Source organism: Nannobrachium achirus, assembly GCF_963921795.1.
Source record: "Nannobrachium achirus genome assembly, chromosome: 16".
Lineage (NCBI taxonomy): Eukaryota > Metazoa > Chordata > Actinopteri > Myctophiformes > Myctophidae > Nannobrachium > Nannobrachium achirus.
The window spans coordinates 52,520,746-52,539,132 of NC_137823.1; the positions used below are offsets into that span (position 1 = coordinate 52,520,746).

Genomic DNA, 18,387 nt, shown 5'->3' on the forward strand with positions numbered 1-18,387 from the left:
TTTCAAACCAATACACTTTGTTATACAACAAATTGCAACAATAGCCAACCAAATGTAAAAGCTCACAACGTGTTGGCAATTCCTTTTTGTGCTGGGCTGGTGCAGTGGTAAAGTGTTTGCCCACCACTGCGGAGGTTGTGGCCTCGAATACACCGGGGTGCATCCGGCCGTTCGGTGTAGGGAAGCCGGGCAGAGAGGGTTTGTCACTGCACATATTCCTACAGGCTGGGGCGGCACCAGTCAGAAGGGCAGGAGGGGTAGGACGAAGGCTCTACGTCCTCCTGGTGGGGGCTCCTCACTGGGTAGGTGATTCAGAAGGATACAACAGCAGTGACAACACAGACATGTGTGTGGGGGGAGGAATCAATTGGCATAACGACTACATTGGGGGAAAAAAGGGGTAGACAAATATGCCCAAATAGTTCTCAAAGTGGGGTGCAGGAACACCCAAGAGTCCTTGAAGGTGTTCCGTGGGGTAGCATAATACACTCTGTTTGGGTAGACGGATTCATTTCCTTTCTTTTCCAAAAATGTTTGGGAACCACAACGTCAAAGGAAAATGCTTGGACAGCACCCAAATGCCCTTATGTAACGTGTGCAAGTCTAAAGATGAGTAGAAAGTCTAGAGAGGGTTGTTTAACTGAGGTGAGTAGAGAAGGTAGAGAGGGTTGAGGTGAGGAATGCAAGAGGCCTAATAACGTTAACATTGAGACAGATGCAGCACACCCATAGCAGGCTTTGTTGTTCAGCATCAAAGCTAAACTACTGTAACACAGTGTGGATTTTACAGTGTGCAGGGTGGGGATTGTGCACTAGTTAACTGTGTACTGTAGTAGGTGAGTAACACAACGCAGATGTCTTGACGTTGCATCTTGTGGTGCCCACCTGGACCAGTTGTCTCCTCTCATCGCCACGTGGGGAGAATGAATCACTTTCCTTTCCTTTCCTATTGGTGAGATATTTTCAATAGGTATTCTGTTGATTAAAAATGGATCATCCAAAACAGCCTCTTTTTTGACTTAGATTGCATAGTGATGCAAGTCTCAAAGTGGATAATCAAATCAAACTTTATTTATATAGCACATTTACAACAACCTAGATTGAACCAAAGTGCTGAACAAGTATACATTTAAAACAAGAAAAGAAAACACAGCAATAAAACAAAGAGAAATACACCATAACAGTAAATTGGAACTAAAAAGAAGAAAATACATGGCTTCAGTGGTCAAACAGTGTTAAAAGCTAGGGAGAAAATATGGGTCTTTAATAAAGATTTAAAAACACCAAGGGACTGAGCACAGCGAATGTTAAAAGGCAGGGAACTCCATAACCTGGGACCGGCCACAGCAAAAGCTCGGTCACCTCTGGTCCTACAGGAGGCACCAGGCTCAATCAAGAGCCGCTGGTCAGCCGACCTCAAAGAGGCGGCATAGCTCAGGGGTAGAGAAACCATTATTAGAGCACAAAGGGTTCCCGAAGGGTTCCCAGTTCGAATCCGGGCTCCCCCTGAGTTAATGTCGAAGAGTCCTTGAGCAAGACTCTGAACCCCTAATTGCTCCCGGTGAGTAGGTTGGAGCCTTGCATGGTTTCCTCCGCCACCGGTGTAAGAATGTGTGGGTGAATGTAATGCACAATCTATGTAAATCGCCTTGGATAAAAGCGCTATATAAATGCACCATTTAACATTTAAAGGTCTGGCTGGGACGTATGGTAGAATGAGCTCGCATAAATACGAGGGGGCCAGACCATTTTGAGCTTTAAAAACAAACAATAACATTTTGAAATCAATTCTAAAACGGACAGGGAGCCAAAGAAGAGAAGCAAGAATAGGTGTAATGTGATCCCGCTTTTTCTTTCCAGTGAGGAGGCGTGCTGCAGCATTCTGCACAAGCTGCAGGCGCCTGAGGGCATAATAATACTCTGTCAATTTGATTTGACTATTTGAAGATCTGAATCCAGATCTGTGGCTCCACACTGAATCCACTGAAGTCAAACAGAAACAAATGAAATGGCTATTTTGAATAATCACATTTTAAATCAATGGAGCAACTATTGAAGATATTACCAATTTTTGGAGTTACATCATGGCATGATAGGCAAGATAGACACATGCAAGAAAAGACACATATCGTCGCTGTCGGGCAGAAACCTCATATCTCAAAGTTTCAAATGTGTACGTTTTTTTCACCAAGTAAAGCCCTGCTTGCAGCATACAAGGCTGTCGCACGAAAGTAGTGAAAACAGCCGATCTACAAGCACACAACGCCTCGCGGTGCGAGGCGTTGTGTGCTTGTAGATCAGCTGTTTTCACTAGTTTAGTTCATTTTTAAAATGATATATACAAAACGAACGGTCTTGGACATACAAGGTTTCCACCCAACAACGACGATATATACAGTATACAGTAACACACCCAATTCCTCTACCAAAGAGTGCTTTAACTCCGAGACACCCACAGAGTTACACATGAATACATCACTGTGTATTCTAGTAGATAACTGCTATGCATGTAGAGACCAAAAAAGCTATCAAAGTCAAGAAGGAAGAGTGATAAATCTTCAACTAAACAAAACTAAACAAAGCAAACGTGCTGGCTTGAGGGAAGAAGAGAATGTCGAGTCATGTTATCTGATGTCTTTGCTTCAACTTAAACCCACTAGACTAATTAGAGTTACTTGGTCTGCTCTTGTTTCCCTCTACAGTACATCAAATCACTTCAGAAACAGCAGACACGACGTGTTGTGATCTTGTAGATGCACAAATATTCATGATTTTTCAAAAATAGCAGCTCTACAAGCTCAGCGCGGCACAAAGTGATGCGCTATGAGCTTGTACAGTACTATTTTTTGATTAGCCAAAGTGACACAGATGCTTTCCCAGTTTTAATGAGTTAGGGCAGTGGTTCTCAACCTTTTCAGGCCGGGACCCCCAAAATAATCATATTTCAACTGGGGACCCAATGATTAATTTGTCATTTTAGATGTATTAAAAATTCCTTAAATTGTCACTTTAGAAATGTGCAGATAGATACCCTCTATACACATAAACTTTATGTCGGTCTGTTTACTGTTGAGTGAGAAAACAATGTTTCACATTAAGTTAATCATCTGGGGACCCCCCCAAATAATTTGGGGACAGAACCACTGAGTTATGGTATCCTTCTGGACCACTTCCCATTCAATCAAAACCTGTTCAGGTCCTCGTTCAATGGATGGCATCGAAACGTCAGGCAACACGCTCCATCTCGTAATAAATCTGGACATTAGGACAGCAGCTGTGGCTGGAGGAGGCTTGTTAGACAGCTCTGGCTTTGGTACGTTACTTCTGACAGATGACTGTCACTGGCCCCCAGCCTGCCCAGTCAGCACACCCAGAGGACCCGAGGGATAGCCTCGGCTCTCATCTCACAAGAAGGGAGAGCGGGACTTTCCCAATGGCAAGAAGGGGAGGAGTAGTACAGGACAAAACAAAACAATGTTTATTTGTTTTCATTTTTTCTACTACCTAATGCCCTGGATGCGAGGCCCTGTTGTTCTCACACAACATGTGCACGGGCGGGCACACGCGCGCGTGTGTGTGTGTATGCACACATGTGCGTGCGTGTGTGTGTGTGTGTGTATTTCTTCGTTTCGGTATAACGCTCCCTTGGGACATATACATTTAGTAGTAGTAGCAGTAGTAGTATTAGCTACCAGTAAGACTCCCTAATCGGGAGATAAGCGACCGTCAGGTCGCATATGTTGTCTGCATAAAGCAACCTCATGGTGGCGCTAGAAGAGGGGCATGTGAGAAATCAGGGGCGGAGGTTGCGTTTTGCCAGCCAAGGAGTGTGTGTGCAAAGTTTGGCATGTATAGGGGCAACAGTACCGGAGATAAGAGTAGGGCCAAAAGTGTGACGTGACGGACAGACTGACTGATGGAGGGACTGACTGACAGACAGCTGGCGGAGGTTTTCATAGTAACTTGGTCAGCACACATTCTAGTGAGGAGAATGAATGGAAAATGTACCAATTATATTTTTATTTGAATGAAATACAATTACTGAATATACCTTTAATGTCATGTGTTTATGTTATGTGTGGACGCCGGGAAGAGCTTGATTGATATGAAACTAAAGCGACGGCGTCTTGATATTTAATAGTGATAATAATACAGGAAGTGGCAGAGTACTCTTTCATATCAAGGTTGAGGTGCTGAGACATGTCGAGATCAAGAGCTATCCATATCAATAGATCAAGAGGGCCGGGTTTTATGTGTCACTCACTCATACAGGTGTTGGTGGAACAGAATGTTGGTGGGACACAAAGACTGTACAACAATAATAATAATAAATCTAATGAAGTAAAAAACAAGAAAAGTATAGATAAAAGATAAAAGTTAAAAGTACATGTAGAACAGCAGGTATGGTAAAACCTCTTAGGGCAGGTATAGTGGTATCTTTAGAAGCAACGGGGAATGTGCAGAATAAGGGGAGCGTGTCGCTATTTCTACAAGTCATCTTTTCGACAACCAAACCTAACCCTAACCTCCGCGGGGTGAGTAGCGATACCTGCCGACGCTCCGTTGTCGAAATGATGAGCGTTCGAAAAAGCGAGATACCACCTAAGGTGGGTGGTATCGTTGTATACAATTTACACAGAAGGACAAAATATACACTTTTTCCACTATTTCAATCATCTATCTACTGTATGTACATTTGTACAAGTAACATTTTGAGCAGCTATTCTGGACTTTTTCAGATTGAATGGCGTTTTTGTCTTATTTAGTACTATACTAAATCCAGAGCGTTTTGGCCTGAAGCTGGGTGACGAAGCCTCAGTCTTCCTGCGTATGGGGACAGAAAAAAAACAATAGCCCATCATGCAGGAACCCTCATAAGCAACTAAAGCAAGTCGATCCCCCTTCTAAGAACAAAGCGCCCTTGTGCCCACAAGCCACAAGCCCCGGCAAGATTCAGCCTGCCTCAATTTCCTCTGGTGGGCTATCACAACATAAATCTGCATCGCCTGACCTTGTAAACACAGCCATATACGCTGAAGGCAGCTGGGCTACTCTTTGACGTGACGTGGCGCGTCCTTGGGAGGTGATACACGCTGCGGGGTCAAATGTCGCTGGGAGGGGAGGGGGAGGCCAGGGAAACAGCGGGAGGGAACAGGGGAGAGAGGGAGGCAAACAACAGTATGACCAGGTGGCGCGCTGTTTGACAGGAAATGGCTAAGGGTGTGGGGGGGCTTGGGGGGCAGGGGCGTCACACCAAATTCTGGGCCCTGGGTACAAGGATTGACTGTGGGAATGAAAAATAGCAGATATACAAGCTCACAGCGCGGCAACGAGTGCCGCGCTGCAAGCTTGTAGATCTGCTATTTTTCTTTTTTTAAATGTGAAAATGTGTGCAAGAAACCTATGTTTCCATGTCAGTGATGCTCAAACTTTTTCATGTCAAGGACCCCCAAAATGATATGAATTTGGCCACGGACCCCCATCTCAAAATATTTAGTTCCAGGGACCATCCCCCAGAAGCTAAATTTGAGTTACAAATGTTCGCTTAAAAAAATACATATTCAAAGATTTGCACACATTTCCACGACTTTTCAAAAATAGCAGATCTACAAGCTCGCAGCGCGGCACTCGGTGCCGCGCTGTGAGCTTGTAGATCTGCTATTTTTCAATAGCTAAAGTTACTAGGGCCACCTGGGCCTTGGGCCCTAGTAACTCAGTCCCACTTTCCTACCCCTTGTGACGCCCCTGTTGGGGGGGTCTGGGCCACAGACGTCCCATGAGACTGTGCTCTGGCAGCCAGAGCCAACGACCCACCGCTGGGCCCCGTTGCCTTCCTGCACTGCTGCAGTGTGGAGCAGTGCTACGTAATGTTAACCACTTAACCACCCATAGAGCCCCGAAGCCCATTCTACAACATGCCGTCTAAATCCAAACTTTTCTGTTGTTTAAGATGTTACACAACAGCACTCATGTGTTTAATGTTTAAGATCTTTCAGAAATGTTCAAAGAATTATGGACAAGCTTGCTTTCCCAGTATTAATGGGTTAAGCCCCATTGTCAATTGGTCTTGAAATCATGAACATCTTTAATAATTTTCACCTATAATTTTTTTATTTATAATTTTTATCCCATGATTTTGTAACCCATTTTTCACCCAGTGCCAATTGCCTATGTAATTCTGGGCTCTGCTCTCCCTCTGCCACGCCTGGGGAGACAACGGACTGACCTCATGCTTCCTTCTATGCATGAGTAGTCCAAGTTGCTTCTTTTCACCTGACAGGGGGATTTCCCCCGGTTTGGATGTAGCGCGTGGAAGGAACACGTTATTCCAACCAGTTCCTTTCCCCTCCATCAGGCGCCCCGGCGGGCCAGGGGGAGGCTAATTATAGAGACCAGGATTACTGCATATTTTTGTGAGGGTATCTACCCTAAGAGACATGGGGAGAACATGCAAACTCCACACAGAAAGGCCCTTATAATGACATGCCCAAAATAGGGATGCCGGGTTTGTTTCATTATAATAATATTTTACAATTAATGAAGAATGAAGAATTGAAGAATTGACACATTTCATTTAATATTGTTGTTGTATATTTTGTGGCCACAGTTAAATGGTTTATTAATTAATTTTTGAATAATTTAAAAGCCTAGCTGAAAACGGTGCCGATGTAAGATTAGGTTTCATAAAGTCATTTGTTTCCCAAAAACCCATCAAGGCTAATAAAGGGATTCAACAACTAGGAATTGTTCTGATTGGCATAGAACATTAGTTCTATGTCAATCAGACAAATTGAAACACCTGTGTTTGTCTTCAACATGGCCGTGTAGGACTACAAATGAAACCCATGAATTTAACCAAATGCTTAAGTTAAATTATCAACCAAGCAATAGTTGTGCATCAACAAAAATAAATATGTGGACTAGAGTACAGGAGATAGCATAACTATAATACTTGGGAAATATGCACACTTATGTGTGTGATGACTAACAAAGCAGTAATCACACACCAAACCATGCTTCACCAGTGTAACAGCAACATCACCGGCTTCCAACAGTGCATGTCGCTCATATCGCTGCTCCATTGAGTGTGTAACAGGGTTTAGACAGGAATAATAAGCCCTAATCACTGAGTGTACACTGCATAGAGTGGTTGTCGACCAGAGACCTTGTATTACATATTTAAACTTTTTACAGCTTTTTTTTTTTTCATGAATTAATGCACTACTTCATTGTACAAGAGTGAAGAGCAAAAAGAGCAGAAATAGCCAATCTACAAGCTATAATGTGCTATTATTATTATAATTTTAATACTTATTAATATTATTAATTTTTTTAAGTGGTCAAGTCTGTCTGTGGGTTTTGTAAATACTAACCAATGTAAAATATTAAGAAGAACTTGTGATTAAATAATAACTGCACTGGAATCCACTGGATCCACCTTAACACAGGTTCTTTTTTGCCATTTCCTGAAAAGTAAGGGTTTGGGACATACCGTCCGTTCAAGGTTTCCACCCGACAGTGACTGACTGACGAGAGAATCAGGGAGGGCCGTTACGCAGACCACCCCTCTCCTCTGGGTCAACTCAAAGTCACAGCAGGCCAATGAAAACGCTGCAGACAACCCCGCTTAGGACAGAAATACTTTCTGCACACTTTAACCTACATACTGTAGCGTTTGCTATTTAAGCTGCGCAGGGCCAAGGTAGGAAATAACAGGTACCCGCGCATGGTGCTGACAGGCGGGCCTGTTGTTTAGGGCGAGCTGAACTGACGGTGCGAGAGGTGTGTGTACAGGGGCGTCACACCAAATTCTGGGCCCTGGGTACAAGGATTCACTGCAGGCCAGGCCACCCATGAATGTTAACTATTGAAAAATAGCAGATATACAAGCTCACAGCGCGGCACCGAGTGCCGCGCTGCGAGCTTGTAGATCTGCTATTTTTGATCTGCTATTTTTGAAAGATTTTGAAAGATTGCACTCGGTGCCGCGCTGTGAGCTTGTATATCTGCTATTTTTCAATAGCTAAAGTTACTAGGGCCCCTCCACTTTGGGCCCTAGTAACTCAGTCCCACTTTCCTTCCCCTTGTGACGCCCCTGTGTGTGTATAGCGTGTGTGTGCTACGATGCCGCTAATACTCTAGGCAGACTCTAGTGAACTGGTGGGGGGTTTGACCGAGAGGAATGACTGATGGCATGTGAGAGCTCCAAGGAATGTTGGGAGTCGACGGGGAGGGGAGGTGGGGATCGGGTGCAGAGCCTGGACTGTACCGAGACTGTCTGCATGTGGATACGCTGTCCCTCTGCGAAACTTTCCAGACCGCTACATTATAATAAATCCTGTGTGTGTGTCTTTTATGGTAAGCTAAGTTAAATATCAAACCAGACCTTCCTGCTTCAGTCAAAGCGGCAGCAGTTGCTTTATGTCGTAACAAGAAAGAAAAAGCTTCATTTCAGGAAGTACATCACGTCCCTCTTTTTCCCCACCGAATCAGATCGCCTCACCCACATATTTTCCCCCTCACTCCAGACATTCCTCTTGATTTATAGACTACATGATTTAAATACACAATTATAGAATAATGTATATACTAAATGGTGTTTCCATATTATATTATCTAGATGTTAATTAGCAGTTCATTGTAATCTGGGTGAACCTGAGAGGGAAGCACACTGTCCCATCGGCATAGAATATTAAAAGTAAAGTAATTCACGGCCATTAAGAGGGAGAAAACACAGGGAGCAGACATGGTGAGAATAAGTCGCACTTGTACATCTCTCTGGATGTGTGATTTATATCTGTGACTTTGTCACACTTAAGCCTTGTGGCTGACACTCATTTCCCAGGCTGCACACAATCTGAGTGGGTTCTGGGTTCACTCTTTCCCAGAGCGAACATCATTGGAGTGGCTCATGGGATCATTGTGTCCCAGGCAGGGTGTGTTAACATCATTGGAGCGGGTTCTGGGGTCACTCATTCCCAGGGTGTATGGATACATACTGTACATCATGTGAGTGGGGTTATGGGTTCAAGTGTGTTTGTGGCTCCTCTCATGGCCAGACTCACCCCAGGATGTGGTCGCAGATGAGCCTGCAGTAGTCGCTGTGAGAACTGGTGATGAGCAGAAGGACCTTCCCAGCGCTCTTCATGCTGCGCAGCCAGCTCTTCACCGAGTCGGAGCAGGGCTGCAGGTACCTGCCGGGGTCCCTCTTCACGCTGGGGAAGTAGGTCCCCGTGTCGTCTGTGTGGAGACACAGGCAGAAGTGAACATACAGTATATACAGGTATAGGCTTAATTCTCAACCCACTTGCTATATCAGTGGTTGTTCTCAAACCTTTTCATGTCATGGACCTCCACAATTAGATGTATTTGGCCCCAAAATATTTTTTTCCAGGGACCCCCAGAAGCAAAAAAAAAAATAGTTCAAAATGTTTGCTTTAAAACATACCGGTATATGTTACAGTGTTTTTGAGGTACCAGTGGAGATTAAGACCAGTGAGATTGTAGTACACCTTATGGGCAGTCCCTAGAAGGAGCCGGTGCCATGGCATTGGTCCGACGTCTCATTGTTCCACGATGCTATATTATGTAAAGTGTATGCTCCATAAAGTGTCTTGAAACACCTTGTTGTGGTTAGGCACTATAATAAAACTGAATAGAATTGATGGGATGCTGGAGCTTGTACAATAAAGAATTCCTACTTCTATGCACTTCTGTAAAACTGTGATATGACAATAAAGCTGAAGAAGCCAAGTTGAGTGCAATGAATATAAACCGTTTTTTTTTATATATATATTTGGAAGAGACAAGATTTGAAGGCAGACAAATAAGGATCAAGCCAGTGTTCCAAAAGAGGATGCCTTTAGTGAACTCACAATGATTCTTGAGAAATATTACCGACAGGATGAGATTAGTTTTCAGATGGAATTCAGATGTGCTGAATCTAAACCGTTTTCAACTTTTATAAGCCATAACTACACCTACAGAGAATAAACCTTTTACAGCCTCAGAATGTTATTATATATTATTATGTAATATAACATAATTATATTGTATACATGAATTATTCTCTATTGTATTGTAACTCCTTGCATGAATAGCCATGTCAGTCATATTTGGAAGAGACAAGATTTGAAGGCAGACAAATAAGGGTCGATTCACACTCTAATAAAGAGCCTAACTAATTTCGGTTCGGCACTAGGCAAACCCAAATATGGTTCGCCTCCCCCGGTTCGGGGGGGCGTCAACCGACTAAACTCGGCTCCTCGGTGCTACCGAAATCGAGGGCTTGGAGCGTAAAGGGCCCAAGTGACATTTTCATTTTTTTCACAGGACAGTTTTTCATTGATTGTAATAATTAAACTACAAACAACATTAAAAAAGTATAATTTAAAATACATTCATTGAAGCCTAATCTGTATTAAAGTATAGATTGATTAAACATATTTATTTTTATTAAAGCTATACTGTGTAAGTTCAACTAGTGGTCAGTAGCGGTATTGCTTTTTTCGGCCGTTTTTTGGCCGGAGTCGTCGCGGACCACCGCCGCGGACCACCGGAGCGGCGCCGCAAACCACCGCGACCGATAGTAATCCGTGGAGGGGTAGAACGCATGGTAGAACGTAATTTTCTGGCCAGGATTTGTGGATTAAGAGGTTAAAATCCTTCACCATGGTAAACACTGTAGCCAAGCGGAGGCGCTTCCTGGAGACCAGAGCAGATAAGCTGTGATTGGCCGGTAGTGTACCATGTGTGCATGATCGGCGATGTGATTGGGCAACGTATACACAACGTATACAGATGATGCAGATTACGTCATTTTGGCGCGAAATCCGGTCCACGGCCAGGATCATAGAAAACATATAAAGAGAAGGCTTCAGAAGCTGAAAATAACGGAGTGGGTGTTCTAAAACTTTAGCGATTTAACAGTTAGGACAATTTTAAGATTTGTTTTATAAAAAAAGTTACATGGTACAACTTTAAATAATTACAATCAATGGAAAGCTGTCCTGTGAAAAAAATGAAAATGTCACTTAGGCCCTTTGCGCTCCAAGCCCTCGAAATGTTGTGACCTCCCGACTTAATTTCGGTACTCAGCGGTGTCTTCTCATTCATTCAGCCCGGCTTCACGTTCATATTCTCGGCTGTGAATCCAAGGAAACAGCGGTCGTTTGTGAGGGAGACACGCCGACTTCCAAATGATTGTGGACGCCGTGTATTGAGTGTTTCATAGCGAATACAGTGCAACTGGGTCTCGCTCCGGCTGGAGAGTGATGGCAGGCAGGCGCGCGCACACACACACACACACACACACACACACACACACACACACACACACACACACACACACACACACACACACACACACACACACACACACACACACACACACACACACACACACACACACACACACACACACACACACACACACACACACACAGCTTTGGTGCATGTCTTGCTACTCGCCGACCGTTTTAAAGAGAAAAGAAAAGCATAGACACAACTTTGCTAATGTTCCGTGTTGATAGGTTTTCCACGACGAGAACTTGTGACTGCGTGATGACATGCATGCAGCAAGAGAGGCGGCCGCGGCACGTCTATGTGAGCTTGTAGATTAAATGTTTTCGACAGAGTTCGAGCGTTTGTGAGAGTGAGTGAGAGAGAGAGAAAGAGACCTATGGAAGAGACCCCGTGTCCCCGTCACTGGCGCTGCTGCCTGCTGGAGCTGCTACTCAATCAATGGACTTCCAGTCATTCATCTTGCAGCGCGAGGGTCAGTCAGATATGTATCCGCCCTGCAACGCTCATGTATCGGCCACTAACGTTGTCATGCCACGGACCTCCAATATTTACAAACGACTTCGGCACTAGCCGTTAAGAAAGTATGGATGAACTCCCCCCGAACCTAAATAATTTCGGGTCGGGGAGCCCTCCCGAACCGAAATTAGTTGGGTTCCTTATTAGAGTGTGAAACGACCCTAAGGATAAAGTTAAAGTGTTCCAAAAGAGGATGCCATTCTGCAAGCCTAGTGAAATCACAATGATTCTTGAGAAAAAAAAAAAAAAAATATATATATATATATATATATATATATAATAATATATAATATATAGACAGCATGAGGTTCGTTTCCAGATGGAACCCAAAACAGGCCTCCCTAGACAGTACACCAACATGAATAATAAACAAAGGGTTTGTAGACATCAAAGGACACATGCTCTCCATTTCTCCCTATCAGAAACAAGATGTTAGAGGGAGTGAGTGAGCCAAGCGTGATCAATGACGCTCCAAGGATCTTTACCATGAGCAGCAGCTTTTGCGTGTTAAGGCAGTCATATGGTGGACAGGCCTACAGTAAGTGGATGAATAGAGCGTGTCTCACGCTGGCTTATAGGATGTATGAGACAGAGCTTCACACCAGCAGACAGCCAGCCAAGTGGCTTTCATCACAGCAGAACCATACTGCAGACCTCTGCATACTCAAGCCGGAATTATACTAGTGTACTTATTTGCATGCCAGTGTTGCGAGTACGAAATAAATAGCAGATTCACAAGCTCACAATGCGTTGCAGCGCGTTGCATTGTGAGCTTGTGGATCTGCTATTTTTGAGCTTGTAGATGATCTGCAATTTATGAGCTTGTAGATCTGTGGTGGGACAGTGACACCGGTTTGCAGCGTCTAACTCAGGCATGAGGGGGCGGTAGGCCAACTCTGGAAGACTCTGTCAACTCTTGTTCACTGTGTGGTGGAAAGGCTTAGCCAGAGTGCAATACATTAAATCATTTCATTACACAAAATCCCATAAACAATGAGCCTTGCATCTCTCTGAAAACACAATATTCAGCGTTCACCACAAACACAACATAATCCAGCAGCGTCATGCCCACCCCCTCCATGCTTCTGCTCCATTTTTTCCATCTCAACTGACCAATTTCCAGTCTCTATAAAGAAAAGGATTTAAAACTCTTTTAATAGGTAGATAATAATATTTTTAGAGTATTGACTTCACGTAATGGGGAAGCACTACTATGCTCTCGTCTCATCTGCACTGCCCGTCGGCTGATATAACATACTGGTGGCCGCAAGCGCCCGTGGGGTACAGCTGACGCGCAAGCCATACCGTGGGTTTGTTGATAACACACAGACAAATATGTAAATATTAACATTAACAAGGCCAGCATCATGACATGCAAGTATAACATCTGAGATTCAAACCCGGATCTCCCGCATGGAATCCAAGCATACTGCTTGGTCAAGAGGGAATCTCCCCCTCAGCTTCAACTCTGCTATGGGAAACCTGATCCGGGTCACGACACCAACAGAACACCCAAGATTCGAACCTGGTTCTCCCGGGTGAGAAACCAAACATCTGGTTTACCGCTAAGCCAAGAGGGAGTCCATCCTTGGCCAGGGGAGATATTAGACTTTTTTGCCTTTAGGTTGAGCTCTACACAAGCATAGCATACTGTAGATTTTTCATTTTTACACTGACAATCTAAAAAATACATCATTTGGGTAGGAAATCTGGGACCTTGGGGTCAAGTATGTGGTACCCCATAAGTATTATTTCCTCTATTTTTCTTCACCTCCAGCTCTCCGTCTGTAAGTACAGTATAGGGCAGTGTTTCTCAAAGTGGATTTCAGGCACTCTGTGGGTTCCTCTATGGGGGTCTAAATGGACAGTGTACAAATGGAACCAAATGGACCCGTTACCATTTGTATACTGTCAGAGTTAAGGGGATGCCTTTATTTGATAGGACAGTAGACAGACAGTACTCTCAGTCAGACTGAGAGTAGGGGAGTGACATGCGGCAAAGGTGGTCTGGATCGGTGACGCCGTCAGGCATCAATGCCTAGTATGTGGCAATGCCTATGTGGTATGCGCCTAGACCAGTAGGCCAGCGGACGCCCTTGAAATGTAAAAGTTTGATAAACACTGGTATAGGGGGTACGGGCACCTTGGGGTCATGTTCCTCACTTTCGAAGCACTGGAGATGGGTTGCCTGCTCTTCAAAGGCCCCTCGAGCTGCTTCTTCCTACATCCTGTGAGACCCAGCCTCACAGAGCGCTGCAGCATGCGGCCCAGGCTGTATGGAGCTAAATGTGGTGCGCGTCTTCTGATCTTTGTTACACAACCCACCAGTCCATCACAGAACATGCCTCTTGAGCTGGTGTTCCCAGCAAAGCTTTGTAATTCTGAAAAACCAATTAATAATCTATATTTAAATGCACAGAATTTGATGTGTGGGTGTACTGCATAGCACCGTCTGTGTATGGCAGAGGACCTGAGGATGTGTTGTGGAAGATGAGTGGGACCAGCGGTTGTCCAGAACCACATATCCCCAAACCTTTGCATCCTTCTGAGTCCCAATTAATGCCCATACCGTAGAGAGATCTCTGACTGTATCTGTCTGTCTGTCTGAAAGTCTGCCTGTGTCCCTTTTATGCCCATGTATGGAGATCAACGGGTACTGCATAACCGGAGGGGTATGCATTCAACAGCGGGCATTAGCCTGGTAATCCAAATGAACGAAGCAAGCTGACGCTCCCATGTGATTCTAGAATCACAATCTCGCTGCTATTTGGTGATTATTATTACATTAATTAATTATTAAACATATTAATATCTGATGAAAGCTCATCTAGCTGAAAAGTGTCAACAAATGTGCATGCTAAGCAAGGTGCTACCACTTTATTACTCATTTAAATCCCCCCATAATACATACTCTTCCACTAAACCGATTACAAAAATCATTGGCTTCTCAGCAGCACTCCTGATGATGAGAGGCACGGGCTGAATATTAAACGTGGCGACATTTACTGTATAATCTTATCATAACATCATAGCTGGGCCCTACCTGGGAACGGATTTTGCACTTGTGCCAATTCGCCAAAGAATGTGCTCAATATATAGTCGCTGTGTTGGGCAGAAACCTCGTACCTCCAAGATTTCAACGTTTTTTTTTCGTAAATGAAAGCCCTGCTTCATACAAGAGTGTCGCAGAAAAGTAATATGAGGCAGGGACGTGCTGGGCCCCTGATTCAGCCCGGGAAAAAGAGTTGGAGAGGCCCTCATTGGATTTGAATTTCAGATCATGACAAGTGACAAGCCAGTGGGCCAATTACATGAGTTATATTTTGTCGTTGTCGGGTGGAAACCTTGTATGTCCAAAACCGTTTGTTTTATATTTATCATTTAAAAAATTATTTAAACTAGTGAAAACAGCCGATCTACAAGCACACAACGCCTCGCGGTGCGAGGCGTTGTGTGCTCGTAGATCTGCTGTTTTCACTACTTTTGTGCGACAGCCTTGTATGATGAAGCAGGGCTTTGCTTTGCGAAAAAAAATATACAAATTTGAAACTTGGGGGATACAAGGTTTCTGCCCGACAGAGACGATTTACTTTGTTGGCCGCCCAGCCCCCAAAATGGAACGAAGGCCGACATTTTATTTGTATTTTTTTCCTAATGGCGGGCCTGGAACGGCCGGGAATGAACCAGCCGCTCAGGAGTTGTCCCACTTTTCCCAATGGCCAGCACGTCCCTGATATGAGGTTTGCAGCCGACAGCGGCAATATGAGAAGCTAGCATTGCTTCTGTGGCGAGAAGGAGAAGAGAGGGATTAGGAAAACAAGGCAGGGAGCAGATGAGTGGCACGTATTCATCAGGCAAGATGTTTACCCTGGCAATTCAGCCTGTTTTTATACTTCCACGGCCGATCTACAAGTTTCCAATGCGTTGCATCGCAATGCCTTGTGAGCTTGTAGATCAGGGGTCGGCAAACTTTTTGACATGAAGTACCATGTTTTTCTTGATAGTCAGTGTGCCATATGATATCAACTTTAAGTTGAATTATGACACCACATCAAAAATTTATATTTCCAATTGATTTTGACAGGCTATAAATAACAGCCTTTATCTGTGTTGTTCTTTAGAAATATATTACATTATGATGTAGGCCTAATGATCATTAGACTCAAGCAATAACACACTTATCTCCCAGACTCTCTCCCCAGTCAAAGTTATCAGTTTGAATGAATGTAGAATTGTATGCAGGATGTAAATCCTCTCTCACACTTCTGCCAGTGTGCCAGTGATCACCCACCCCTGTGCCAATGTTGGCAGTCTTGGCACCCGTGCCTAAGGTTGCCTACCCCTGTTGTAGATACTTTTGTCACATGACACGACTCACGAGTATACAGTATATTAAGGTTCATCACATGCCTTATGGAAGGAGAGACACAGGGAGGAGATAGAAAGAGAAATAAGAGAAGAGGGGGAAAGAAACCTTCAGAAAGACACAAAGTAGAAAGAGAGATTCATCCCTACATTGGGATTCGATCCCCGGTCTTCCACATGAGACCGCGTTTCTACACCTCAGTGAAATCCCCACTTGTCTGGGGATATTAAACTCATGACAGTACTACTCAGTCAGTAGCTGTCCTATAGCCAACAACAGGGTCTACATTTCTCAATCGAAGTGTAGGGAGATCAGAGATTTCTTATTTTATTATTTCAAAATGGCAGATGCAAATCAATAAATGTGAGCTCAGCTCGTGAATATCAAAAGTCCATATTTCAATATATTACAATATTACACGAGACCACTCAAAACAAGGATTTATAATAGAGAAATGTCAACCTTCTGAAGTCAGAGTTGGGAAGTCCAGTGGGAGGTTTCCACAGTCAGTTATGATTTGGGGTGCTATGGCATCTGCAATGCTTTTTTTACACAATATTCTATTTTTTTAGATGGATCTGTATTGTACTGTTCCTCACAGGCAGGCATCTATATGCCATAGACTGAGAATGACAATGTCACATATGTGAGCATACTGCCCTCCTGTGGTACAGTGAGTAAGTTACACGAGGTGGGAAACAAAGCTATTGTAGGAAAAGGTTTGGACAGTACTGCATTATTACCAACAGGTGGCGACAAACACAAGGACAAAAAAAAACACACTGAAAAGTGGGATTCTGATGTAATCCAAATCAATGATTACTGAAGAATGCTGAAGTAACAATTGTTGGATTTAAAAGATGGCAATTAACCCAATATTCAAGCAGTTGAAAAAGTTAAACACTGGCGAGAGGAAAGGGATAGTTTTCAAAATGTCCAGGCCTGACATTCACTTGCTCTCTCCGCAGGTCATTTCAATTCAAGTTAACCACAGAAAGAAATGCTCCTTCCTCACTAAAGCTCATTAGTGTGGTTGCTATATGCACCCAGACTTGCTATGAGGCGACAGCACCACCATGCCCCTAAAACCATGATCTTGAAAATGTCTGTGAACTACTGCATACTGGTGTACTGTAAAACAACAAACTATTTATTAATTTATCAACACCATCTATGTATGTCTATATGTATCTATGTATGTATGTTTGTTTTATGCACATCTTCAAAATAATTGCACAAATAGCTGATTTAGGGTTCAGAATTTTTAAAGCTCTGGCAAATACAAAGTGTCATTGATGTGCATCAATTATTATTATGTCGCTTGTTCACATTGGAAGTGTCAAATAGTCATATTAATAGGCTACCAAGTCCTCCCGACTTTCCATTACAGATAGAAAACAGGCAAGTTATGTTATCCAGAAGCAAATAACATAAATGACACTAACAACATGCTCACACATTATTATTAGCCACTGTCCATTACAGAGAAGCATATCAACCATGCCGTCAAGAACAAAGCCAAGGCTCTCTGACGCACCTCTTCTGGACATGACCAAAACTTTTGGCATGATATATTTCATTGGTTTTCGGATTTATATGGATATATGTTTAAACCTGACCCAGAGACTTGTTTGTCTCATAATGTCTCTGTATAAAACACAATAAGTATGGAATGGTAATTGCAACAACAAAAAAAGATTCTGGAAATCAGATGTTGGCCCTAACTTCAAGACTTAGTTATCTGAACTTACGTTTCTATTACATATGGAGAAAATTCGATATGACATGATGGACAATTCAAGCAAGCTTTATGATATATGGCAGCCATTTTTAGCTCATACTGCGCAAATGTCACACTGACTGAACCTACTTAGTATTTAGATGTATGCCTTCCATATTCCACATTACCTAGCAGTGTCATTGTAATGACTATCATCACCGAGAATAGTCTTTTCAACATTATAAAACTTCCTTTGTTTTGGTGAGTAGTGAACACTATAGTTGGAGACGCATGGTAATTAAGTCTATGGATAGCATTAGCACCACGACCACGCCTGGCAGAGCGTTAAGAGAGAACTTGCTAACGCTCTGGACCAGAGCTAAGACACCCACATTTCCACCACAAAAGATTTTCCGCCATATTGCGTTTTCTTCAAAACACACTCTTTGCTGCTACATATTTAGTACAAAACTCACACAAA

The 18,387-nt window shown here is 43.4% G+C and overlaps 1 protein-coding gene across 1 annotated transcript in view; it reads right to left on the reverse strand.

Annotated features, from left to right (window-relative positions):
* Positions 1–18,387, reverse strand: part of nt5dc1 (5'-nucleotidase domain containing 1) — an 88,566-nt gene that overhangs the window by 30,355 nt on the left and 39,824 nt on the right. The window contains exon 7 of the mRNA XM_080743965.1: positions 9,066–9,240. Within this exon, the coding sequence (XP_080600091.1) occupies positions 9,066–9,240 (175 nt within the window). The remainder of the gene's footprint in view (positions 1–9,065; positions 9,241–18,387) is intronic.